The sequence below is a fragment of the Equus caballus genome, chromosome 10, assembly GCF_041296265.1.
Source record: "Equus caballus isolate H_3958 breed thoroughbred chromosome 10, TB-T2T, whole genome shotgun sequence".
Lineage (NCBI taxonomy): Eukaryota > Metazoa > Chordata > Mammalia > Perissodactyla > Equidae > Equus > Equus caballus.
In genome coordinates this window covers 38021398-38048941 of record NC_091693.1, presented here as the reverse complement: position 1 = coordinate 38048941, position 27544 = coordinate 38021398, and the positions used below count along the sequence as shown (strand labels likewise).

Below are 27544 nucleotides of genomic sequence, written 5' to 3'. Positions count from 1 at the left end.
CAATCCCCTTCATGAGGGCTTCTGCCTCATGAGCCAATCACCTCCCAAAGGCCCCACCTCCAAACACCATCACATGGGGGGTTAGTTTTCAACATATGAACTTAGGGAGGACACAAACATTCAGTCTATAGTGCTGGTCAAACTATCAATCAAGTGTGAGGATAGATGGAAGACATTTTCAAACATATGGCTGAAATTTATCTACCGTGAACTTGCTCTGACTAATCAACTGGAACCTGTGCTCTACTGAAACAAGAGATTAGACTAAGAAAGAAGGCAATAAAGGATCTGGAAAACACAGGATCAAACACCAGAGAGGTGAAAGGAATCCCTAAGATGATTGTGAAGGCTGATCCCCAGATGACTTCTATGAACAGTAACAAGAAATGGAACAATACAGCCTGGAGGGGTTCGAGCAGCCTGAGAAAGACAGGCTACCTGAAGCATTTAACCCAATGAGGAGGAAATTTACATCCATGGGCTAACATTCGGGAACAATTTATTGTTTTGTAAGTAGAAAACTAAGGGAAAAAATATATGAGACAATTGCAAAAATCATCATAGGGAGTAGTGGTTAAGAGAATAAGCTGCTGAAACAGACTCTTTGGGTTCAAATCTGCCACATGTACCTTTGTGTTCTCAAATAGAAAACAGAGATAACAATAATAGAACTTACCTAACAATGTTGTGTTGAGGAATATATGGATAGTCTAAGGAAATCCCTCATAACAGTGTCTATCACAACATAGCAGCTCACTACATGTTAGTAATTGACAGTCTACTCCATGGCTCAGCTATGTGAAGCTCTTACAGAGTCACAGTAATACAAAACTGAATATTCAGTAAACTGAAAATCCAATAACACTGAGGCAGATGGAAGGATGGCATGACTACACATTTATGGAGAGTGGAGAGGGGGTGTGTGGAGGGGAAGACACTCTCAATATCCATTATTTGATAATTCCTAAAACTGAATAGAAACATACTATTTAGAAGTACAAATGAGAATACCAGAAGAATTAGCATAAAGAATTAAAAGTAGTTGCCTATGAGTGGAAATATGACACCATCATTTTTCACAACCTTGTAGAACCATTTGCCTTTCTAAACTCTGTGCGTGATTAGCAAATTTAAAAAATTAAAACTAGACTTAAACCAAAAAAGTTATCTGTATGTAATGCCAGAAAGAAAGTAATCTACAAAGCAGTGTATTTCTGTAAGAATGGAGGCAGCCTTGCTGTCTCTGGAGACTAACATACATTGAATAATCACATAATTTTCCAGGGATGGCAATTAAGGTCTTTCAATGGATGTTCCTTGTGCAAGTCATTTTGTAAAACATTTGACCCTCACTGTCAGCTTTCTTCCACATTTGGCAGGACTTCCCCTGGCTCTCTGTGTCACTGTAACAGGTGAACAACTAAGAAAAAGCACTCCTTCTGCCTGTGGACACTTGTTTATAATGGCATTCAGGGTCCTGGAGCTAGGCTGACAGATGCTCCTCCAGAAGGTTAACGAGATAAAGCTTCCTCCAGCTGGCCCTTAAGCAGAGATTACACCAGAGGGGAAGGTAAGCAGATTATTCCAGAAACAGACATTGCTTCATGTTCTTCGTAAATTAGCACCCTCATAAAGGCAAACCAAGAAGGTCATTCTCACTCAGCTGGCATCAATATTGAATTATTTTTTATATTTCTGTCTTTTTTTTAATGAGGTCTGGGGCTATTCCGTGATTCTTCCCAGAAGTATCAAGGCACAAAAGCCAGAATGGTTTTGGAAACTAGAAGAGCTATTTTTGTTTTTTGGATTTTTCTCCAAGTTCAAGGGACCAAAGGTAAGTCAAGCATTTATTCCTAAATTTGCTTATCTATGAAATCTATTTACAGAAGCAAACATTCAAAATCGACAAGGTCACAACTGTATGTCAGAGGGCTAGTGTATGGTAGGCCCAGAATAAATATTGAGTGATTGGCTGAATGATTATCAGAAATAGTTTTCACTTGATTGAATATTTCCTACAAAATCTTAAGTGCAATTTATGTTAACAAAATAGGAGACATTAATGCATCCTATTTGCTTTTATAAAACATTGAATATAAATTTCTACCATTAATATCAACAACATTACTAGGCCCTTGAAACCAATTCTATTTACCCTTTAAAACTGACAAATAAAATCTAAAAAGTGAAATTAATATTTTGTCATTTATTATCAGAAAAAATAAGTATTTCTTACCTCTCATAGTTAAATAATGAGCTGCTTTTCCTTAGAAAATAGCAAGTGTGCTTCATCTTCAGAGTTCACGATGACAGCCAGCTCAGAAAATTAGCTGTTTTTGAAGTTGTATGCAGAAAAAAACTAGGCACTGCATGTTCTTATGGCAAATCTTCAAATGAATATAAAATTAAAGCAAGCCACAAAGCAGGCATATTTAAGAAGAATAAGGTATTTTTTTAAACCTGATGAAGAAAGCTTCAGTTTTTTTAAGCATAAGCCTGAGCATTATAACATGCTCAGTCTTTTTAAGATATTTGAGACCAATAACGTTCAGTTCTTTAAGGATGACATATCTTCAGAAAATTAACATTTTAATTGAAGCTTTGGTTTGAAAATGTCCATAGAAAAGTGAAACAAATAGTTGGTTCCATTTGTAAGTCACTGAATAACTGATTCCACTCGTCATTTTATATTTAACTTTTTGGTAATTGCGTTTGGAAGGAGCAAAACATTTCTGGAAAAGATTGTATAAAAATTCCCTTTATGTTTTGCTAACCATATATGATAGTGGATGAATCAAAAGTTTACTTACTTTTCCTGTAAATCACATATAAATGTTCACATTTGTAACAACATTTTAATTAGAAACAAATGATGGGGCTCCAGGGCATTCTGAGCTTCATCTGCTGAAGCAAACCAATTTCTCTGCTTCACAAACTTGACCAGGCAAATCAGCTTTTTTTGTTGTTTAATTAATTATGTTAACTAATTTAATTATTTGTTTCTATTTTCATATATTTTATATATCTGCCATTACAGGCAATTACAAATAACATAACTTTATATAGAAAATTAAATGAAATAAGCTTTACTAAAAACCTACAATTTATTATATGCTTATATCTATGAAACAAAGTATTATAACTGCATAATGAAAAATCCAAACATGTTACTTGTTTGGGGTGTTTTATTCAGATCTGTGAATTTCTGTGAATCTTCAATTAGTGAGGTCTATATTAATTAAAGTTTATATACTTCAGCCATATTGTTTTCCCATTTGTGACTAATTAACCATCATGAGTGTATTTACATAGAAAATGGTTTGGAGAGAAAGAAGAGTTCAATTCACTACAACTAGCTGTTAAGCATAATAACTGAGTGTTTAAATTCAAGAATTTCTTTTTTAAAAATTATAGATTATTTGAATAATCAAAAAGATATGAAAAAATTACCTATAGTACTTCTATGCAAACATAACCCACGCTAGCGACTTCACGTGTTTCCTCAGTCTTTCTATGTTCACTTATTTAATTTTCACATTATTGCAGTTCTACTGCACACACACACTATTTTATACCAGGCTTTTGCCCTTCTGTTATATCACATGAATATTCTACATTGCCATCTAGTTTTGACAAGCATCATTTTATTGGCTGCATAATGTTCCTTTCAGTTGATATATCATGATTTGCTTTACCTAAATACTCAACAAAAGAGAAATAATTGTTTTTAATTATTCTGTTATTATGAATAACATGACAATGAACATCTTTGTGCATAAGCCTCTCACAGTTCGTATTTAAGATTCTTAGCATAAATTCACTAAAGTAAAATTATTGAGTCAAAGCAATATAAACAGTTTTATGGTATTTGGTTCAGATTGCCAAACTGCTTCTCAAAAGGTTTCCTATGCCATTAGTCAATTTTTCACAATTTGATCCCACAAACAGAGTGCTTACCACGTACCCAGTATGGTGCAAGACAGAATATTGAGAGATTCAAAGACATGCCAATATTTCAAAAGATTTCCTTTAAGCTTTGCAGATTCTGAATGTAGTTTTTCCATTGATACATAAAATTAAAATGGTTTTGATTTCAAAATGTTCATTAAGTAAAATCGTTTAGTGCAACAAAATACAGTTCGATAGTTTCAGAAAACAACTATTTTATCAAATACCAAGGCTCCTCTCTCTAGTATCCATAATCGGGATGCCATCGCATCTGATGTGCACAGCACGGCCTTATGCTTTTGCCTTTCCATGTCATATAAAGAATTTCATCTAATTGCTTGTGACATTCCAACATGTGGGAGAAAAAGAGAGAACATCCACACTTAGCAAGCCCTAAAATGGAAACAGTGTTTATCAGAGTATGTGCCTTTTGCATTATATTTGGTTATACTAAATGAAACCTTTAGCTAAGTTATTATTAATTCACCAAAGAAGGGTAATTATTTTCGTAGCTGTGAAATGTCAGTAAATTTGCATTTGAAGACACTCCACTTCTTGCTAATACTTTACTACTGGCATATGTTCTCATTTCATAAAACTGCCCAGGAAGCTATTTTCCCTCATTCTGGCTCCATTAACAAACAGAACATGGCTTCATTTGTACACCTGAGATAGCTGCCCCATGGCCGTCACAGTAACTTGGCAGCTCCCACACTTTGTTCGTCTCTGCTACAGTCTCAGGGCAGTGTAACTCAAAAGGTTCAAGGCAAATTTTCTTGTTCAATTATTTCTGGGAAGATGTCCTTAAAATTGAAGCTTTGTGTCCAACTGAACAATCTGTGGCGGCACACCTGAACCCACTTGTTAGTGGCTTTAAAATATATTGATATACTGGCTTTAAAATAAACAGCAGATGCTGCCTGTGACCCTCTCTGCTTGTTTCACTGATCACCCTAAAGAACGATTATATGCATGAGCTAATTAGGCAGCTTTAACATAACCAACTGCTTTCTTGACCGTTTCTGTCAATCATGAGGGTGCAGCCACCTTAAACCTCAACCATATTTGAACGCTAACCTTCTCCGGTATACCTGTATACCTTAGGTGCCACAATCGTGTTCCAGATTTTATGCTGTTTTAAAATGATTCATCTGAGGCAGCAAAGCTTGTTTTTCACCACAGCCTTTAGGTTTATGTTATAATTCAGTAAGTATGTGGTAATGACCGTATGAAAGTCCTAACCGCATCCCTATATTGTGATAGATCAGACTCTGGGATGACTGAGGTCTCCATCCACACCACCTCTTCCTGCTTCCCTTCTGCAGTTGTGGGGAGGGAACTGGTTGTGCCAACATTGGAATACCATAAAGCAGCTTGTATAAAGGAAGGAAAGACTCTGAACACAATGTGAGTTTGATCTTCCAAAGAGGACAGTTTTAGCAACCGTTGGGTCTGAGCTCACTATCTGAGAGTCAGAGACGGTGTCACTGGGATTTCAGCCTCATAAATCGAGAGCAACAAGTCAGATGGAACCATTTTAACAAGGGAGGGGAGTGCACTTTTTGCTCTGGGTCCAAGGCAACCTGCATGCCAAAGCTGGTCCTACGAGATGAAATGGTTGACTTGGCACAGCCATGGTAATGAGAACCCAGATATGGAAATGCCACTGTCAAGGCTGAGCTACAGCAGGCATCACTCTATTTATTGAGAATGTACTCTACTGCTGCGCCTCTCTTCTGGCCACAGTGAATGTTTGAAGAATATGAAAGAGCTACAGAGCAGTGATAAATGCTTCTAAGCATATGGTTATATTCAGTAGATTAATATTTTTCCATTTACATTCTCATTCTTGAGGAAATCTCTTTCTGCATGCCTTTATAAAATCAATTTAATTCATTACAGTTTTGTTTGCTTCATTCGGCCATCTTTAGGCCCCTCACCCATCACAGCTCTCTTCTATTTTCATAATTGCTTCCCCAGGAGAAGGATTAAAGGAAACTAAACCAAAAGGAATTTTGTGGAGAAAAGTCAGAACCTCAAAATTAATGAAAAGTCTCCACTTCGGAAGTACTTTAACTTCACACAGAAAGTAACATATGTAGGGCTAATTTGTCTGTCTTACGGTTCCTGCTGCATTTATGAACAAACAGAAGTTACATTTAATTAAACCCAACTATGAAACCCAAGGGCACTATTACTAACCTGGTGTAGTCAGTTCAGACCTGATCAAAACACTTTGTAGATGGCAATCATATTAACAATCCTTTAGGTTAATATCATATTTTACTTATAAAAGCTCAAGCAAATTTTAATTAATCTTACTGCTTAATATTTTGCTGGTTGGTAGGCAATGTGCTCATTTCTGGTCAGGAACCTAAGGCAGAGAATGCTAAGTAATGTTCCTAAAATCCTTTGAGATGGGAAGGTTAGAACCAAAACTGGGATTTGAGCTGTATCCGGTCCTATCTTACATCTACTTAGTCTATTAATCAGTCCAGTATAATATTATGAGTATAATTAATATGTGTTTTACTATTAATTCAAAAGCCAACTTCCTCAGCTAACAATAACAGATGATTGCTGCTTCTGGGCCATTTCCGACATCTCTTTGCATGACTGATCTCAGGATAGCTGGCCATGGCCTTCAGCTCTATCCTAAAAATGGAAGCACCAATTTTAGGAGTTCTATTACTCCTTAAGAAAGAAGTGTGGGGGCCTGCCCAGTGGCATAGCCATTGGGTTCACGCACTCCACTTCGGCAGCCTGGGGTTTCCAGTTCAGATCCCGGGTGTGGACCTATGCACCACTTATCAAGCCATGCTGCGGCAGGCATCCTACATATAAAATAGAGGAAGATGGGCACGGATGGTAGCACAGGGCCAATCTTCCTCAGCAAAAAGAGGGGGATTGGCGATGGATGTTAGCTCAGGTCTAATATTTGTCAAAAAAAAAAAAAGAAGAAGAAGAAAGAAGTGTTGACATTTTGAAGTCCTCAAAGAATTGGAGTTATTTATTTATGGTGTCATTTTAAATGCCCACCATTAAAGTCTAAGTTTAGTGGCAAGTGGCTTGTTTCAGATTGTGTTATGTATCTAAAGGCAGTACCTGGCCTAATGGATGTGCTTTGACACAGTGGGAACCAAAAGTTTTGATACCTCACTATCAAAACACCGAAATTTCACCCCCAAGTTTGCAATATTTTCAGGCTGTAGAGATATACAATTCTGAAACACCCCTTTCTAATAATTTCTCTTCCTTCCTTCTATCGAATGTGATTTTTACTTTCATCAAAACACATCAGTCCCACTGCCTCTCCCAGTTTCTCCAATTCTTCAGCCTTTCCAAGCGTCAGTCCTACACATTAATCCTGGCTCCTGTGGTCCACTTCCAAACCTCTTTCAACAGTCTTCCTGTTAAGTTTTCCAATAGAAACCTTACTCTTTGACCTTCTGCCTCAGTTGCTTGGTTAATTCCATTCTGGGTAGACTTAGCTTTCAGTTTTTCTACTCTCCTTCCTGAGCTGCCAGGTATAATTAGAGAATCTCAAATAAATAGAGTGCTTCCATGAAGCAAATTCATGCACTATAAGTTTAATCAGGCTCTCCAAACTATTCCAATCATCCTCATCTCTGATTCCCTGACTTAATCCCCTAGTCCAATTTCCAAACCTTGCCTCTCTCCTTGAGCCTGCAGCCTGATTCGCCCTTATTCATATAAAGGCTCAGTTAAGAGCAAAGGCTTTAAGGTTTGCAGTCAACACAGAACATGGTTACACAGATAGCGCTTTCACTCACTAGCTCTGTTACCTTGGTAAACAGCTCAATCTCATACATATCTTCATCTTATGGTTTCTGCTCTATAAAATAGGAATAATAATAACAATGTCTTTCTCATAGGGCTATAATAAAGATAAGTAAAAGAGTGTTTTTAAGCTCTAAGTGAGATATTTACTACAAAAATGTTCAGGTGTCCGGCCCTGTGGCATAGTGGTTAAGTTCAGCACACTCTGCTTCTGCGACCTGGGGTTCATAGGTTCTGATCTGGGCGTGGACCTACACCACTCGTCAGCCATGCTGTGACTGCAGCCCACATGCAAAGTAGAGGAAGATTGGTGCAGATGTTAGCTCAGGGCTAATATTCCTCAAGCAGATAAAGAGGAAGACTGGCAATAGATGTTAGCTCAGGGCAAATCTTTCTCAGAAAAAAAAAAAGTTCAATAAATGCTAGCTCCTGAGATGACTATGATGACTACTTCCATTACTGTTACCATGACCTCTTACGTACTGAGAAGGTCGAAGTCACTGGATTTCATTTGACATCTCTTCTTACCACTTCAAACTTTCTCTGATTCTTTATCCAAAGTCTCTCTCATTTCAGAGAGAATAAAAATATTTCACATTTTTGCTGATGTTGTTTCTATCTACCTGAGACTCTAACTCTGCTTACAACCAATTCCCCCATGACGACCCTCCTCTTCCAGTCTCCTTTTCCATTCACTTCATTTTCCCAGCCAAAGACTTTAATGCAACGTTTCTCAACATTGGTAAAAACAGCAGCACTGAGGCTCCAGCTGTGAAGATTCTGATTTAATTTGTCTGGGGTGGGGCCCAGGCTGGAGTGATTGTTATCCAGCTGATTCTACTCTGCAGCAGGTTTGAGAAGCACGATTTATTGCCCTTCTGGAAAGATATGATATGTAGGTCATTATATAATAGGCCATCAGAGGATTTGTTTTAATCTCATTTTTTCAGTAAATGTTATATCATAAATGTACTTCCAGTTTAGAGGATGTCATCTCATTATTTAATAGGGTTGATAGAATGATTTGTATAAGCATTACCTTCACTATATTGTTTCATTTTTTTAACCATTCTGTATAAAACAGTGCTGAATATATTAGGGCATAGACACGTCACAGGAATATGCATTTTGAAAAAGCTACACAGAGTGTTCCAATAACGCACTGTTAAAAACCAATTAAATGCTTCATGAGGGCAACGACCAGGTTGATCTTGTTCTCTGTAATACCCCCTTTCTGGCAGAAACCACTGGGCTTCCTGCTTTCTAAGTCCCATTTCCTGCTGTCATCTTCTACCCACAGCTCTGAAGTCAGGAACTTTGGGGGGCCAGCCCGGTGACACAGCGGTTAAGTTCACACATTCTGCTTCTTGGCTGCCCAGGGTTCGCCATTTCGGATCCCGGGTGCGGACATGGCACCGCTTGGAACACCATGCTGTGGTAGGCATCCCACATATAAAGTAGAGGAAGATGGGCACGGATGTTAGCTCAGGGCTGCACTTCCTCAGCAAAAAAGAGGAGGACTGGCAGTAGTTAGCTCAGGGCTAATCTTCCTCAAAAGTAAAAAAATAAAGTCAGGAACTTTGGTATCACCTAAGACATCTTCCTCTTCTTTGTATCTATTTTGTCACCAGATCCTATCAAGGGGTGTGTTGATAAACATTTAGCAACTCTCTCTCCAGAGGGTAAAAATCCCTATTTGTAGTGTTTGCCAATATCCATAATGTAAATACTACCCCCGTGGCCATACTCCCAAATGATTGGTAGTTCAAACTAGCAACAAGACATCATCTAATGTGGATGTGCACAGTCTGCTCTCAGGAGCCAGTGATGTGGGCCCGTTTCAGCACAGCATGGCATCATAAATTTTAGTACACAAAAGCTTCTTTAACCCAGCTTCACGTTTTCATCCCCACTGCCGTGGGACCATGTGTAACAGTCTCCTCTCAGCTTCCGACCTTTGACTTCTCCATTTCCTAAACCTATGAGAACTAGTCAGTCAGTGACAAATCTTGTCAATACTACCTCAGAAATGTCCCTATATTTTTCTAGCTTTAACTAGCTTTGTTGCCCATTTACACCACATTCCCCTGCTTGATAACAAGAAAAAGGAAAGAAAAGAACATCCAAAGTCTCCCCAGTGCCTTCAGAATAAGTTCCAATAATTTCATCTGAGGATCCTTACGCTCTGGGCTCCACCTTCCTTTCCAGCCTTACTTGTAGAGACTGCTTGAGTCCCTGCCGTGAGCCAGAGACTTCCCTGCAGAAGTCCTTACTTGGGAAATATGCATCAAAGGTGTACAAAACATATCTGTTGTATTTAGAGAATAGAAATAAAATGCTCACTTCCCAGATTAAATAACAAACACTAACGGTATCTTAGAGGCCCCTATCTGCTCTGCCAGGGTCTCTTCCTCTCTGCTCTGTGCCAAATGTGGCCACTGTCATGAATTTTGTGTTGATCATGTCATTGCTTGCCATCAGTGTTTCCACCTGTAGAAGATATATTCTCTAAATATATTTCTTAGTTTTGTTTGTGATTTTTATATAAATAATATTATGCTGTTTGTGTTCTCTTATGACTTAGTTCTTAGGCTCAACATTACGTTTTTTTTTTTTTTTAAAGATTTTTTATTTTTTCCTTTTTCTCCCCAAAGCCCCCCGGTACATAGTTGTATATTCTTCGTTGTGGGTCCTTCTAGTTGTGGCATGTGGGATGCTGCCTCAGCGTGGTTTGATGAGCAGTGCCATGTCCGCGCCCAGGATTCGAACCAACGAAACACTGGGCCGCCTGCAGCGGAGCGCGCAAACTTAACCACTCGGCCACAGGGCCAGCCCCTCAACATTACGTTTTTAAGGTTCATCCACATTTTTGCATTTGGCAGACCCTGAAGCAAAAACTTAATCTGTTACTCTTCACTAGAGAGCACATTTTCAGGGAACCAGGAGGAAAAGAAAGTGAGAAGTGAGGCAGTGAAAGAGGGAGAACCAACATAAAGATGCTTTGCCAAACTGGCCACCATTTGGTGTCAAGGGTACCCAACTGCTGATCTCAAAGGGCCATCTTCAGAGACACAGGACTACAGCATCTCAGGCCTGTCCGTAGGGTAGGATCCTGAGGGCAAATGGAGAAGAGCTCCTAAGAGATCTCCTCAAAGCTTTGCCTCAAAGGATGTTAACTTCCCTGCACATCCACTGTGCTAGTCTATGGTGGGTCCTGATGCTTCTCACACCTCAGCAGCAACAGAAAGTCCTGGGGCAGGAGAAAATGGACACCATGACACAGCAAGGAAGCAAGGAGCTGTGGGCTTGTGTGTCCCGTTGTGGGTCAGAGCTCATGAAGAGCAAATCTGAGAAAGAGGTAAGGCTAGGAGGGTCTGAAATGGTGCAGGAGAGGCTTCTGAGACTCGCTACTGCCTAGTATAGATCCACCACCATGTATTCATTCTTCTGTTGATGGCCTTTGTTATTATACACAACACTGTACAAACACCCTTGTATGTGTCCTGCGGTGCTCACACCAGGCAGGAGTCTCTCCAGAGTCTAGGAGACTCTTTCTCTTCCCCCACCCTCCTGCTTCCTGCATAGGAGAGAAATCATTGTGTCATGAGGTATGCATATTTTCAATCTTATCAGTTAACACCACATTGTTTTCCTACATGTTTGTGCCATTTTGAGTGAGGGTTTCTTTTTTTCCAAATCCTCATTGACATTAGGTATTGCCTGACTTTTTGTCCTAGTCTGGGGGAAGTGAGATAGTATATCATTGTGGTTTTATTTTGTATTTCTCTGATTCCTAAGGAGGTTGAGTACCTTTTCATATATTTTGAGTCCTTTATGTTTCTTCTTCTAGAAAATGCACACGCAAGTATTTTGCCAGTTTTTTCATTGGGTTGTTTGTCTTTTCTTATTGATTTAGAGCAGTTCCTTAAAAGTTGTGGATGTCAATTGTTTTGCACTTACATACCTTTCAAATGTCTCCTCCCAGTTTGTAGCTTATCTTCGTACTCTCTTAATGGTATCCTTTGATGAACAGACATTCTTAATTTTAATGTAGTTGAATTCATCAGCCTTTAACTTCATGATTTCTGGGGAGTTTTTTTGTCTTACTTAAAAGGTCCTTTCCTATCTTAAAGTCATGAAAATATTCTCCTATATTTTCTTCTAAAAGTTGTACAATTTTGCCGTTCACACTGAAGCCACTAGAATTGAGTGTGCATGTGGAGTGGGGTGATTTGAAGTAGGAAAACAATTTCTTTTTTTTAATGAGGGTAATCAATTGTTTCAGCATCATTCACTGGTTAGGTTCTCCTTTCCTCTCTGCTCTGTGATATCCCTTCTACATGAACATGAGTTTGTCCATTTTATTATCACTGAGCCAATACCACATTGCTTTAATTACTACAAATTTATGCTGTTCTTGATATCTCATAACCATGTTTCTCTGGCTTTATTCCCTTTCTACAGGAGTGTCTGAGCTATTCTTAACCCTCTACTCTTCCATAACACATTCTAAGATTAGCTCACCAAGTTCCACAAGACACGTTATTGAGGTTGAATTGTAATTGGGTTTGAATCTATAGATCAATTTGGGGAGAACCAATAGCTTTATAACGTTGTTTGCTATCCAAGAACATGGAATATCTCTCCTTTTATTAATACCTTACAATAAAGTTCATGATTATTTATTTACTCATTTATTTTCTTTGCTGAGGAAGATTCACCCTCAGCTAACATCCATTGTCAATCTTCCTCAAAGTTGGATAATTATTTTAATAAAGGCCTTCCACATCTTGGACTTATCCCTAGCTACTTTGTATTAATTGTGATCATGTAAATGGCATTATTCTTATTACATTTTCTATATAGAAAAGTAATTGGTTTTATATCCCATAGTTTTGCTGAACAATCTTAGTTCTGAAAATTCACTAGTAATACTTTGGAGTTTCCTACTTAAAAATTATACCATTTGCGAATAAGGAAAATTTGAGTTCTTCCTTTTCAGTCTTTGTATCTTTTATTTTCTCCCTGCCCTTCATAGGCCATCCAGTACAATGTTAAAGAGAAATGGTGACTGCACACATGCTTACCTTGTTACCAGTCTTGAAGGGAGTGCTTTCATGATTCACCATTAAGTATGATGCTTGTTTCAGCTTTTGTGTTTAATTTTTGTAAATGCTCTATATCAGGTTTTATTTTTAAAGTTCTTTTCTATTCCTAAGAGTTTTAATCATGAATACACATAGAAATGTATTGTGGACTTCTATATCTATTGAGATTACCAAATGATTTTTCTCTTTTAATTCATTAATGTGATAAATTACTTTAATGAATTCTCAAATATTAGACCAATGCTACATTTCTGAGATAAATCCACTTGGTCATGACCCTTTTTTACACATTGCTGGATTCCATTTGCTAATACTTTATTTCAAATTGTTACATTCGTATTCATAAGTAAGATTGGACCATGATTTTTTTCCTTAAATTTTCTTTGTGAGATTTTGTAAGATTTTGTATGAAAATGGAATTATTTTTTCCTTGAATCTTTGATAGAACTCTCCGGGGAAGCCAGAGAATGATATTTATGAAAAAATATTTGATGACTGACTCAATTTTTTTAAAGATTATAATGATAATTAAGTTTCCTACCTCTTTTTATGTTAGTTTTGTTAGGTTGTATTTTTCTAGAGATTTATCCATTTCATACAAAATTTCAAATTTATTGACAAACGTTAATTATAATATCCTTTTGTTGTATTTTTCATGTCTGTAGAAAAATATAACAATATCCTCCTTTTTCAATCCCATTAGTAGTTAATTGTGTCTTCTCTTTCTCGTTTTTTGTGGGTTTTTTTCGTTTTTGAGGAAGATTCACCCTGAGCCAACATCTGTGCCCATCTTCCTCTATTTTGTATGTGGGTCACTGCCACAGCATGGCTGATGAGTGGTGTAGGTCCACACCCCAGATCTGAACCCGACCACCCAGGCCGCTGACGTGGAACACATTGAACTTAACCACTATACCACGGGGCCAGCCCTAGTGTCTTCTCTTTCTTACTTGATCAGTCTTGCTTTTTGTTTTTATTATTATTATTTTCAAAGGAAAAATATTTGGCTATTATATTGCTTTTTCTTCCCTTTATATTTTTCTTCTCTTTTAATTAATGTTTACACTTACCTTTATTATTTTTTCTTGTATTTTCTTTGAGTTTATTTTGTTTTCTTTTGCCAATTTCTTGAGATGGATGCTTAACTCATTAATATTCAGTTTTTCTTTCTTTTTCTAAAATAGGAATTTTAATGAGAGAAATTTATCTTTCAAGTACTAATTTAGCCATATCCCACAACTTTTATTATGTAGTATTTTTATATTTTTGATAGAAATATTTTTAATATTCAACATGATTTCTTCATTGACTTATGGGTTACTTAAAGGATGTTTTTTAAAGATCTTTGAGGGTTTTGGGGGGGGGTGTTTTTCTGCTTGGAAAGATTCACTTTGAGCTAACATCTGTTGCCAATCTTCCTCTCTTTTTTCCCCCTCAGAGCCCTAGTACATACTTGTATATTTCAGTTGTAAGTCCTTCTAGTTCCTCTATGTGAGACACTGCCACAGCATGGCTATGAACAGATGAGTGATTAGTTCCACGCCTGGAAACCAAACTGGGGCCACTGAAGTGGAGCACACCAAACTTTAACTGCTAGGCCATCAGGGCTGCCTCAGGTTTTTTTTTTATTTCCAAACATGGTGATTTTCCCGTTGTTTTTTAAAACTGATTTTTAGCCTAATTTCCTGTTGGTCTGAAAATATGATGTGCATGCATTAAAGTTCAGTATGTAGTCAATATTTATATAAGTTCTCCTTGTGCTTGAAAAGAAGGTATATTTTACATATAGTATAAATATGTATATTTTTTAATTTTATAATGTTCCAAATATATCCATTAGGTTAAGTTTAATCGTGTTTTCAATCTTCTATATCCCGATTGATTTTTATCTGTTTGTTCAATCAATTACCAAGAAAGATCTCTTAAAACCCACCTGCTATTATTGTTGATTTTACTTTCTTTATTGTTCTATTAAATTTTCCTTTATATATTTTGAAGTTATATTGTGTGTAAAATTATGACTTGTTGCAGCTTTCTGATGACTTTTTTTATTTAGATTTAATTGACATATGACATTGTACTAGTTTCAAATATACAACATAATGATTTGTATATATTGCAAAACGATCACCACAATAAGCCTAGTTAATATACATCACCATATATTGTTACAAAAAAAATATTTTTCCTTGTGATGAGAATCTTTTTTTCAATTTTTTCAGAGGTCATAATGGTTTATAACTGTGTAATTTCAGGTGAACGTTATTATTTATCAGTTTCTGTATAGACTGCATCATGCTTACCACCAATAGTCTAATTTTTATCCATCACCATATATATGTATCCCTTTGCCCCTTTTGCCCACCTCACACCCTCCTTCCCCTCTGGTAATCACTAATCTGTTCTCTTTATCCATGTGTTTGTTTATCTTCCACACACAAGTGAAATCATGCAGTGTTTGCCTTTCTCTGTCTGGTTTATTTCGCTTAACATCATACCCTCAAGGTCCATCCATGTTGCAAATGAGAAGATTTTGTCCTTTTCTATGGCTGAGTAGTATCCATTCTTTATCCATTCATCAGTTGGTGGGCAATTGGGTTGCTTCCACGGCTTGGATATTGTGAATAGTGCTGCAAATTAACACATGGGTGCATAAGTCTCTTTGAATTGTGGGATTCAAGTTCTTTCAATAAATACCCAGTAGTATGATAGCTGGATCATATGGATCATGTCATCTGCAAATAGTGAGAGTTTCACTTCTTCTTTTCCAATTCGTATCTCTTTTATTTATTTTTCTTGCCTAACTGCTCTGGCCAATAACTCCAGTACTACATGGAATAAGAGTGGTGAGAGTGGGCATGCTTCTCTTGTTCTTGTTCTCAGAGGGATAGCTGTCAGTTTTTCACCATTGATATGATGTTGGCTGTGGGTTTGTCATATATGGCCTTTATTATGTTGAGGTACATTCCTTCTATACCCATTTTATTGAGAGTTTTTATCATAAATGGCTGTTGTATCTTGTCAAATGCTTTCTCTGCATCTATTGAGATGATCATGTAAACCACATTCCATTCCTCATTCCATTAATGTGGTGTACCACATTGATTGATTTGCAGAAGCTGAACCATCCCTGTGTCCCTGGCATAAATCCCACTTGATGATGGTGTATGATCCTTTTAACATATTGCTGTATTCAGTTTGCCAACATTTTGTTGAGGATTTTTGCATCTATGTTCCTTAGTGATATTAGCCTGTAATTTTGCTTCTTTGTGTTGTCCTTGTCTGCTTTTGGTATCAAGGTAATGTTGGCCTCATAGAATAAGTTAGGAAGTATTCAATCTCATTCAATTTTTTGGAATAGTTTGAGAAGGATAGGTATTAAACCTTCTTTGAATGTTTGGTAGAATTCTTCAGAGAAGCCATAGTCCTGGACTTATGTTTTTGAGAGATTTTTGATTACTGTTTCAATCTCTTTACTTGTGATTGTTCTATTCAGATTCTCTATTTCCTCTTAATTGCGTTTTGGGAGGTTGTATGAGTCTAAGAATTAATCCATTTTTTCTAGGTTATTTGTTGGCATATAGTTTTTCATAGTATTCCCTTATAAGTCTTTGTATTTCTATGGTATCCATTGAAATTTCTCCTCTTTCATTTCTGACTTTATTTATTTGAGTCTTCTCTCTTTTTTTCTCAATGAGTCTGCCTAAGGGTTTGTCGATTTTATCTTCTCAAAGAACCAGATCTTGATTCTTCTGGTTTTGTTAATCTCTATTTCATTTATTTTTGTTCTAATTTTTCTAATTTCCCTCCTCCTGCTGACTTTGGGCTTTGTTCTTTTTCTAGTTCTGTTAGGTGTAGTTTAAGATTACTTATTTGAGATTTTTCTTATTTGTTGAGGTGGGCCTGTATTGCTATGAATTTCCGTCTTAGAACTGCTTTTGTTGCATCCTGTATGAGTTGGTATGATGTATTTTCATTTTCATTTGTCTCTAGGCATTTTTTTACTTCTCTTTTGATTTCTTAATTGATCCAATGGTTGTTCAGTAGCATGTTATTTAGTCTCCACATGTTTGTCACTTTTCCAGCTTTATTCTTGTAGTTGATTTCTAGTTTCATAGCATTGTGGTCAGAAAAGATGCTTGATATGATTTCAATCTTCTTAAATTTATTGATGCCTGCCTTCTTCCCCAATATATGGTCTATCTTTGAGAATATTCCATGTGTACTTGAGAAGAATTTGTATTCTGCTGTTATTGCATGGAATGCCCTATAAATGTCTGTTAAGTCCATCTGGTCTAGTTTTTCATTTAAGTCTCCTGTTTCCTTGTTGACTTTCTGTCTGGATGATCTATCCATCGATGTAAGGGGGATATTGAGGTCCACTACTATTATTGTGTTGCTATTAACTTCTCCTTTGAGCGCTGTTAGTAGTAGCCATATATATCTTGTTGCTCCTATGTTAGGTGCATATATATTCACAAGTGTTATGTCCTCTTGGTGGAATGTCCCTTTTATCATTATATTATGCTGCTCTTTGTCTCTCATTGTCTTTTTTATCTTGAAGTCTGCTTTGTCTAATATAAGTATGGCAACACCTGATTTCTTTTGCTTGCCATTTGCTTGGACTATCATCTTCCATCCCTTCACGCTGAGCCTGTGTCTGTCTGTAGAGCTGAGATGTGTTTCCTGGAGGCAGCATATTGTTGGGTCTTGTTTTTTAATCCAGCCAGCCACTCTGTGTCTTGATTGGAGAATTCAATCTATTTACATTTAGAGTGATTATCAATATATGAGAGCTTAATATTGCCCTTTTCTGTCTCATTTTCTGGTTGTTCTATATTTCCCTTGTTTCTCTTCCCTTGTGTTTCTGTCTTTTCAGTTTGGTGGGGTTTTGTGAAATCAAACTGTGATGATTTTCTCAGTTTTCTCTTTATTTATTATTTGTGTCTCTGCTCTGATTTTTTGTTTACTGGTTACCATGAGGTTTGTATAAAAGATCTCATAGATGAGATATCCATTTTCTGATAGCCTCTTATCTCCATTAGCCTAAGCAAGTTCCATACCTTTCCTCTCTCTTTTTTTTTTTTCAAGGAAGATTAGCCCTGAGCTAATATCTGCTGCCAATCCTCCTCTGTTTGCTGAGGAAGACTGGCCCTGAGCTAACATCTGTGCTCATCTTCCTCTACTTTATATGTGGGATGCCTGCCAGACCATGGCTTGACAAGTGGTGCGTAGGTCCACACCCAGGATATGAATCTGCAAATCCCAGATGGCTGAAGTGGAATGTGCGAACTTAACTGCCACACCACCGGGCTGGTCCCCCATCCCTATCCTCTTCCCCGTCTAAGTTATTGTTGTCATATAGTATTCTGTTTTGTGTTGTGAGTTTGTGATTAAAATGAAGGGTTTATAGTTATTTTTCTGCTTCCCTTCCCTTTATCTCTTATAATTAAATGTTTGCTAACCTCTTCTGATAGAGAGCTACAATTTTCTTAATTTGTCTATTTATCTCCTTGCTCAAGGCTTTGTAAACCTTTGCCTTTTTATTTCAGGTATGAGGACATCCTTTATCATTTCTTGTAAAGGAGGTCTAATAGTGATGAATTCCCTCAGCTTTTGTTTATCTGCAGAAGTTTTTAGTTTTCCATCTTATCTAAAGGATACTTTTGCTGGATAGAGTATTCTTGGCTGAAAGTTTTTGTCTTTCAGTATTTTGAATATATCACTCCAATCTCTCCTAGCCTATAAGGTTTCTGCTGGGAAGTCTGCTGAAAGCCTGATAGGGGTTCCTTTGTAGATTATTCTCTTCTGCCTTGCTGCCCCTAATAATTTTTTTTTGTCATTGATTTTTGCCAGTTTTACTCTTATGTGCCTTGGAGCTCTTTTTGTGTTGATGTAGTTAGGAGTTCTATTGGCTTCATGTACTTGTAAGTCTAGTTCTTTCCCCAGGTTTTGAAAGTTCTCAGCTATTATTACTTTGAACAAGCTCTCCGCTCCTTTTTCCCTCTCTTCTCCCTCTAGGATATCTATAATCCTTATGTTGCATTTCCTAATTGAGTCAGGTATTTCTCAAATAATTTCTTCATTTTTTTAAAGTCTTAGTGCTCTCTCCTCCTCCACCTAAACAATTTCCATATTTCTTCCCTCTAAATTACTAATTCTATCCTTCATAATGTCAGCTTTCTTTTTTTAAGTTTTCTAGATTGATCTTTATCTCATTCCTTGTGTTCTTCATTGCCAGAATCTCTGTTTGGTTTTTTTTTTTTTTTTTAGAGTTTCAATCTCTTTTGTCAAGAATTCCTTCTTTCTTTTCTTTTTGGTGAGGAAGATTGTCCCTGCGTTAACATCGTGCCAATCTTCCTGTATTTTTTGTATGTGACAGTCTGCCACAGCATGGCTTGACAAGTCATGTGCAGCTCCACACTCAGGATCCAAACCCATGAACCCTAGACCACTGAAGTGGAGCATGTGAACTTAGCCACTACATCACTGGACCAGCCCTGAATAATTCCTTCTGCTCATTCATTTTATTCCTGAGTTCATTGAACTGTCTTTCTGAGCTTTCTGTAACTCCTTGAGTTTCTTTATGACAACTATTTTGAATTCTCTGTCATTTAGATTGTAAGTTTCTGTGACTTCAGGATTGGTTTCTAGAGACTTGTCATTTTCCTTCTGCTCTGGAATGTTAATGTAGTTCTTCATTGCATTTGATGAAGTGATCTTTTGCTGGCACATAATGATAATATCAGACCACAGATTCCACCTGCCACCACTTGGCGGTGGGGCAAAGTGATGTTTTCTGAACCAAGTGTATCTGCTGGAAGTTGTACCAATAGTGCTCACCTGCATTTGCCCACTGGCTGCAGCCACTTGGCGGGTCACCCATGCACACAGAGGTGCTCTGGTGTTGATGCCCTGCCTTGGGTGGGGACAGGCTGAGCTGGTGTGCTAGGTAAGGGGGTCCTTTCTCTTGCATATGCATGGGCATGCTCTGCATTCATGGGTGGTTCACCTGGGCTGCTACCACACCACTCGGTGTGGAGCATTCCTGCAGGCCCAGCTGCAACTCTGAAAGCAAAAGTGTTTGCACACAGGCCTGCCTTCTCCCTGCCTCCTCTCACAGCTGCACACTGGCTGCTACACAAGGACCCATGATCAAGACAACTGCCACTCACCTCCTTCCACTGCTTCCCAGGGATCCAGTACCCCCATCTTCAGATCTAAGGCTGCATGGATCACTCAGACATCCTATTGTGCTTTGTAGGGAATCCTCTGTTGGTTAGTGAATGCCTGTTTGGTTGCAACTTAAGGGGGAGAGACTAAGGAAACAGTTCACTCTGCCATGATGCTGACATCACTCCCTCTGATGACTTTTAAACTTTTATCATTATGATGAGACTGTCTTCATCTCTGTAATGCTGTCTTCCCAGTAAGGAATTTTGTCCACAGGTGTGCTGGAACTGGCCCATACAAACTTATAGGACCCAAGTGCACACATCTCTTCCCAACTCAGTTTTTGGTAATATCACATCACTGGCTTGAAATCAGCCATGTGGGAGTGTTAACACTGGAAGTTGGCAAATGTCACAAATCAGGCTTTCTCATCCATCCCTAAGAACTGGTTATTAAACATTTACCAGCATAGCTCTGACTTCATTTAATATTAATTTAGCTATACCAGCTTTCCTTTGGTTAGTGTTGGCATATTATAACTTTTTTCCATCCTTTTAATTTCAGCTTCTCTATTTCTTTTCATTTAGCTGTGTCTCTCAAAATAGCATATAGGGACCAGCCCCATGGCTGAGTGGTTAAGTTCACATCCTCTGCTTCAGCAGCCCAGGGTTTCGCTGGTTCAGATCCTGGACGTGGACATGGCACTGCTCCTCAGTCCATGCTGAGGCAGCATCCCACATAGCACAACCAGAAGGACCTGCAACTAGAATATGCAACTATGTACTGGGTGGCTTTGGGGAGAAAAAGAAGAAGGGGGATAAAAAAGGAAGGTTGGCAAGAGATCTCAGGTCAGATGCCAATCTAAAAAAAGGAAGATTCTGAGGAAAAAAACAACATATAGTAGGATCTTTCTTATATGCAGTCTTACAATCTCTGCCTTTCAATAGGAGTATTTAGTCCATTTGCATTTAAAGTGTTCCGAAAAGTGCATGGAACACACTTATACGGAAAAAAATTATTAGTAGTTTATCTGAAATTCAAATTTGACTTGGTGTCCTATATTTTATTTGTTAAATCAGGCAATCTTATTCCTATCCTATTCCTAGCCCTAAAAAGAATAGAATGGTACCAGACCATAATAACAGGTTACAATGTGCCAGACATTCTGCCAAGCTCTTGACATCTATTTTCTCATTTAATCTTCAAAACAAAACAAAACTATATAACATGCAAACATTAATCCAAAACTGTGGTGTTGGAATTATTGTTATACTCTTTTTACGTTAGAAACCAGAAGCATATGGAGATTATTTGCCCAAGCTCAGGAAGTGGCTCAGGAAGGCAGAGTTACCTTACTGTAACTTCAGCCCTATAGGTACTCAAAATGAAGTCCACTCTTCTTCTCTATATGAACTGTGACAGCTCTTTATGCATCTGAAAGATTTACAGCTGTTTCCATTTAATCTCCTCCAATTCCTCTCTCCTTGAGCAGTCAAAATATCATTCTTTTTGGGCAATATATGCAAGAATGCTATACATGCAATTCTCTTTACTCAGAATTCTCAATGTACTTCAAGATAAGGTTTACATGAAAGCACTAAAACTGAAGAATCATGTGTTTCATGGTTTCCAATGCTAGAATCATGGGCAAGAAAAAGATTCAGAAAGCAGAGATGCTGGGCTGAATTAAAACTGATTCCAATATGAGCATTTCAGACATATTAAGAATCTAATGAGATAAATATGCCCAAATATGTAGCACCCCTAGGAATCAAAGGGAGAAAAATAGCCCATGTCTTGGCAGCCCAGCACAGCTGGAACCAGAAGGAAAGCAAGTATTTGGTACACATTATTAATGTGTCCCATAAGCAAATCCACATTCCTGTCCCCTGATATTTCCTTAGTGCACTCCTAGCTTCTGTTAGCTTACTCTTGAATTTTCAGGGATTTTTTTATAAGCTCTTGGTAGGTCTCTGAGAAATCTTGCTACTTGTATTCCCCAACCACTTCCAAACAAATCGTGGACTGGATCTGCCTCTGGCTTGTGAATGAGCTGGTACTGTTCCAGCATATCCCTTTGGTTTCCATATCATTCAGTCTTTGTGTCAAGCCAGGCTACAGAAATGCTCTGAAAACTATAAGGTCCATACATCTGTGAGGTACAATTGCAACTCATCATCCACATATCTTAGATTTACCTGTAAATTTCTATTCTCATTCTCTTATTCATAATCTGTGTATTTGTTCAAACTCTACATTCTGAAATCTATGGAGATTGGGTCAACAAAGTATACATGATGGGTTAAAAATTGGGAAAAAGAAGCAGGAAAAGAGTTAGCAGAATTTAAGTTAATGTAAGGATGAGATGATTAAAACTGGCTTAATGAGATTGGTCCTACACGTTTACAAAGAAGGTAGCAGCCTCCCCGCGATGATTTGAGGAGTACTGAAAAATCCAGCTGCTGGAAAAAGCACTGGTTTCTTCTCCGTCATCTCCTAAAAACAAGCCACAGCTAGGCTGGCTGGCAACTCTAACACAGTGGTTCTCACCTCAGTTTCATCCTGTTTACTTCAACCTGACCTCAGCCCCAAACCAACTCTACCCACCACAATTTCAAAGTAATGTACTTTACAGTTAATCACAGCTTATAGAGATATCCTACTCTTCTAACTTTCAAGACTAGCTTATTCAAGGGAGAAAGGATTTTTGTGATTTTGCTTATATATTTATGTGAAAATCACTTACAATTCTTAACATTTTAAACTTTTCTTCTAAAATTCTCAAGTAAATTTAGCTCTCTATGAAGAAGCAACGTGTCGATTCTGTGGCTTCCCACAGCCTCTGACACAATACTGCAGCCTGAGGGCACTTGAGAGTCAAGGGCAGCCCTGTGATTCTGGAACTGCAGTAGGAACAGCACCTCTGGAGCTGGCGGTGGCTGAGTGGACCTCAGCCAGGAGGCAGCACTGGGAAGGGGTCCCACGCCTTAGATGGAGGCAGCCATGTGTGAGGCCTTCATGCCACCCTATGACAAGTACCTCAGTTGTGTTTCTCTCCTGTCCCAGGACACAGAGAGCCCAGCCATTCTGAGAACTCTCCCCTTCTCAACATGCCCTCCTCTCTCTCCCCACAAGGGGGATGGAGAGTTAGCACACATTTCTTTTCTGGGTGGTTGAGCATGCGGCCCTGTTGGACTCCTGCCTCTCTATTCACTGACATCTAGGAGACCTGAAGAGCTGCCAGCTCCACCTGTTCAGAAGGTCGCCCCCTTGAGCACAAAAGAGACACCCCCTTTCTCTTTTCTGTCTCTCTCTTCTACCTCTGTTCTGATCCTGCCCACTCACCCAGCTGCATACACCCACAACGAGAGGTGCAGCTTTGTACCTCAGCAAAATTTCTCAGCATCTCACCTTTAGATTTGATTCTTCCTCTTTTTTTTTTAAGTGCAATGAGATAGAAGAAGGGCTCAATACATATGTATAGAGAGAGTAGAAAACGGGAGTTAGCAACATTTATTTCTTGTAATGATTTTCCAAGATCCTAACCATTTTCCTTCTGACAGATCAAGTGTAAAGATTAAATCTGATTTTTTCAGTGAGAAGAAAGATAATGCAACTTCTCTAATTCTCTGAGAGAAGAGAGCATGATTTCATCCTCAGTAGGGAGTAATGCTGCTGAACACGTGCCAGTTTGGGAGGTAAGGGAGGCTGTGATGCGTCCAAGTTTCAAAAGCTTCACAGAGGGAGATGGCATGGCATCCACCCATGCATCGCTGATAATCAGTCTGCACGCTGACTATTGTGAGAGTTTATTTACTTCATATTTCAGTAAAGAAAGTCACTGGAAGCTTCCTAATTTCCATGATCCTCTTTTGTATCATTTTTCCAACAAACTTTGACTCTCAGGCCACAGACTAGGGTTGGCTTTATGGAAGTTTACTCGGAACTGCATGTATGAAGGGAGGTGGGAAAGCAGTGTGCAGAAGCTCCTGTATTCTCCACTTGATCCTCAGAAAGCAGTGTACTTAAAATCCATGCAATTTTCTGGAACAGCATTGAAGAAGGTATTCAGTGTATCTGCATAATGTGTTGAGACATATTCAGGTACGTTAAGCATGTGTACATTAGCTGTCCTGGCTCTTTGGAAAAAAAATTTTCCAGTGTGTAATTGAGCATTTCTACTAATGTAGGGGGCAGGCCAGGATACAATGGATCACAAATAAGCTAAGCATTTGCATAAAGGCCGCAACCCTTCACTCTTTTTTGGTATGGTCAGGAAAGTTTATACGCGATTATTGTTTTTATAATTTCTGGTCATTGATTTTGGCCCTAAAATGTTACCCATTTTCTCTCTACACAGTTCTGTTCTTCAAATGGAAGTCTTTATTCAGCAGGAATTCCAGTAACTTTTTGTCTCTACTCCCGTTAATTCATTCATTAAGACATCGCAGCCGTCTCCCTCAGGAAAACACAATGGGCTCACTCAGTTCTTATACCAGTGGCCATTGCTTTCATAACAGTGCCACTATGGGAGCCCCATCCTCCTTTTCCTGATGTCTGTTACTTCCACTCTGTGTCCAGTAATCCTGTATTATAAGCCTGTAGGGTTAGGCGGCTAGAAAATATTTCTCTAGAAGGGAGAGTTTGGCTGTGCGTGGTCCAAACATGTTGGTAGAGATCCATTTGAATACACAACCAAGAAAGAGACAGATTCATGGGCAAAGCTGAGCCCTAATAGGGGAATTTTGTCAGCAGTCTATGACTGGAGGTCAACTTGATATGGAAAGGAAAAAATTAAACTCTTTAGTGATATAACAGGGAGATGATGTGGCCTGTAATGGCTCCCAGGATGCCAGTCAACATCAAGGCCATGTAGCCACCAGACTAGAACCTAGAGTGGAAAAGATAATTTTGACTGAGGGCCACCTCCACATTAGCTGGTAGATATGCTTCAGCTATACTTAGGCAATCTACTTCTAAAACAATAAGTGAAGGGTCAATAACCCAATATTTCAGAGCTGACACTCCACTTTTTTCCAGATCTGACTTTTTCTTAGGCTAAGGTAATATTTTATTTCAGTGTTTGAATCCAGTGGTTGTTTCGTTAACTGCCCTTTCTATCTATTTGAAAATTTCCAAACTTGTAATAGCTACACTGGGTTGCAGAATTTGAGTCAACTCCAGGATAGAGTGACTAAAGAAATTTAATTTAAACCTTCAGTGTCAACCACTTTCCTTAGCCTGCCTGAAGTTGCCCTGCCCGTGGCACGTTGTCCTCCTTCCTGCCCACCTAATATTTCCCACCTGCTGGCCTTTCATGAGAACCTCCCAACCCAACGGAAATCCATCCCATGGAACTCTCGGCCCTTCTTCAAATGGTCTGTTTTGATGAAAAATCACCACCCCCATCAACAAATATCAATACTCTAACATGTACAATTCCAAACTCATACAAGTGATCATTGGAGTTCTATTTTCCAGCCTTCGGTTTTCAGTATATTATGTGTTGAATAGCGACACCTTCTGGTGAAGTGTCACAATAGCATGTTGAATACAGCAGGCTCTACCCGTACATTGCAGGAGCGGGGAGACAGTATGGGGAAAAAAAGAGAATGAAAGGGGGAAAGATTAATAGCTTGGCATGTGGCATCAGACGAATCCTCACTCACATAGGACCTAGCTTTGTTTTTGGAAAGGAGGTAAAAACAGATGTTTCAAACAGTTTTGTGTGAAAAGAAAAATGGGTCAATAGCTGGAGGGGAAGTGGTATAAAAAAAGAATCTTTTAAATAGAAGGGAAGAATAACAGCTTGTTTGTAAGCTGATAGGAATAACCCAGTAGAAAGAGGGAAAATAATACGTAGGTGAAAGAAAGGAGGGTTTCTGAAAGAATGTCCTCAACAGGTGAAAAAGGATGGGATCGAGTGCAGAAGTAAACGAGTTGGCCTTGGATAGGAGCAGAGAGCACTCATCAAATAGTCACAGGAGGGCACGGGAGCACAGATGCAGCTAGTGAGCAGATGCAGTGCTGGAAATTCGTGAAGTCTCCTCTGGCTCCTCTTGTGCTCAATACAATGTGAAGCAAGGTCATCAGCTGAGAGTTAGAATTGGCAACAAGTGCAGGAAACCTAGAAAAGTTGTGTGTAGTTCTGCAGGCGAGTGAGAAACTCAATGGACCTGGGAAATATAGTGCGATATTATTTAAGGATTGCAAATTTAAAGTGAGCCAGAATGGTTGTTTTTCTCCAGCCGTATTCAGCCACAAGGGTGCAGGTCAGGAGCAGGCAGAGGGTTGGGTTTGACTGTGGTTGTGGTTTTGCTAACAAGCACGACCTTTGAGGGGCAAGGGAATGGAGGACTTGCTATCCTAAAGAGCCAGGAAATATTAATATTCTTTCCCATTGATACTCACCTTTTTAATTGGTTCCATTTGTCATTTATTTATTTACTCCTGGATAAATTGAAAGTGCCTGAGAACGCTGACTTTACTAAAACATATTTTATGCATAAACCATCTCCTGTCTGTTCTTTTGGTTTTCTTTCACAAACAAATTTTTTATTTGTCTTTTCACTTAGGATATTATCTTTAATAAGATGACCGTGTCCAAAGCCTCTGACACTAGACACTGTAGAAGGGAGAAGAAAGTTAAAAGGGAAGTTGAAATAATGTAGGTGGCCAGGACATATGAAACTATTTTTCATAGTCTAATGGTTCTTAAAACAAATCTAATTCATATAATTCATATATTATAAAAGACCCATTACTATTTCCACAGGAATTTTTCAGTAATTCACTAAATAAATATGCACTGTATGACTGTTGGATACAAACACTGTACTAGGTAAGCACCAAGGTGACTTGGGGAGAGGACAAGATCATAATACCCAGGTATCTGCAGCCTAAAAGTCTAGGTATCTGCCAGTACAAAGGTCTTTGCAGCCTAAAGGGCAAAAGTCATATATTTACAACAAACTTGCCCAAGGCAGGACAAAGCAAGCACTACAACACGAGTTCCACGACATTTGTTCATCTAACTTACCACTTTATACCATACTGGGCCTGAAACATAGTAGGCACTCAGTGAATACTGATGAATCAGTAACTGCAAAAGAGACAAGGAGCCACACCAGAGGAACAGGAGGGAACAACGAAGGACTTCTGAACGTGGGATCTGAGAAAGCTTAGGAGAGAAAGCTTAGAAGCTGGCCGTTGAGGGAAAGGTAGGAGCCTAACAAAGAAGGAAGAAGAGGGTGCTCCTGGTAGGAATGAACGAGATGAGCACCGCGCAGAAGCACCGAAGTCCTCGGGCATGCGCACAGCCTGCTCTGAGGATTGAGGAGCAGTATGCGGAAAGAGCAGCGATACCAGGAGGTGGAAGGCGGAGATGATTGGATAAAGGAGCTCATACTGAGCGCTTACCCTGTGCCCCACACGGTTTTAAGTGCTGCGCACGCAGGAAGTTATTTGATAGCACAGAAACCCTGTAGGGAGGCATTATTATTCCCCATTTCACA

The 27544-nt window shown here is 38.6% G+C and overlaps 1 protein-coding gene across 1 annotated transcript in view; it reads left to right on the top strand.

Moving 5' to 3' along the window:
- The first annotated feature begins 1654 nt into the window (after positions 1–1654).
- IMPG1 (interphotoreceptor matrix proteoglycan 1) overlaps positions 1655–27544 on the top strand; it is a 120822-nt gene continuing 94932 nt past the window's right edge. Inside the window, exon 1 of the mRNA XM_070225165.1 lies at positions 1655–1834. Within this exon, the coding sequence (XP_070081266.1) occupies positions 1768–1834 (67 nt within the window). The 5' untranslated portion in view covers positions 1655–1767. The remainder of the gene's footprint in view (positions 1835–27544) is intronic.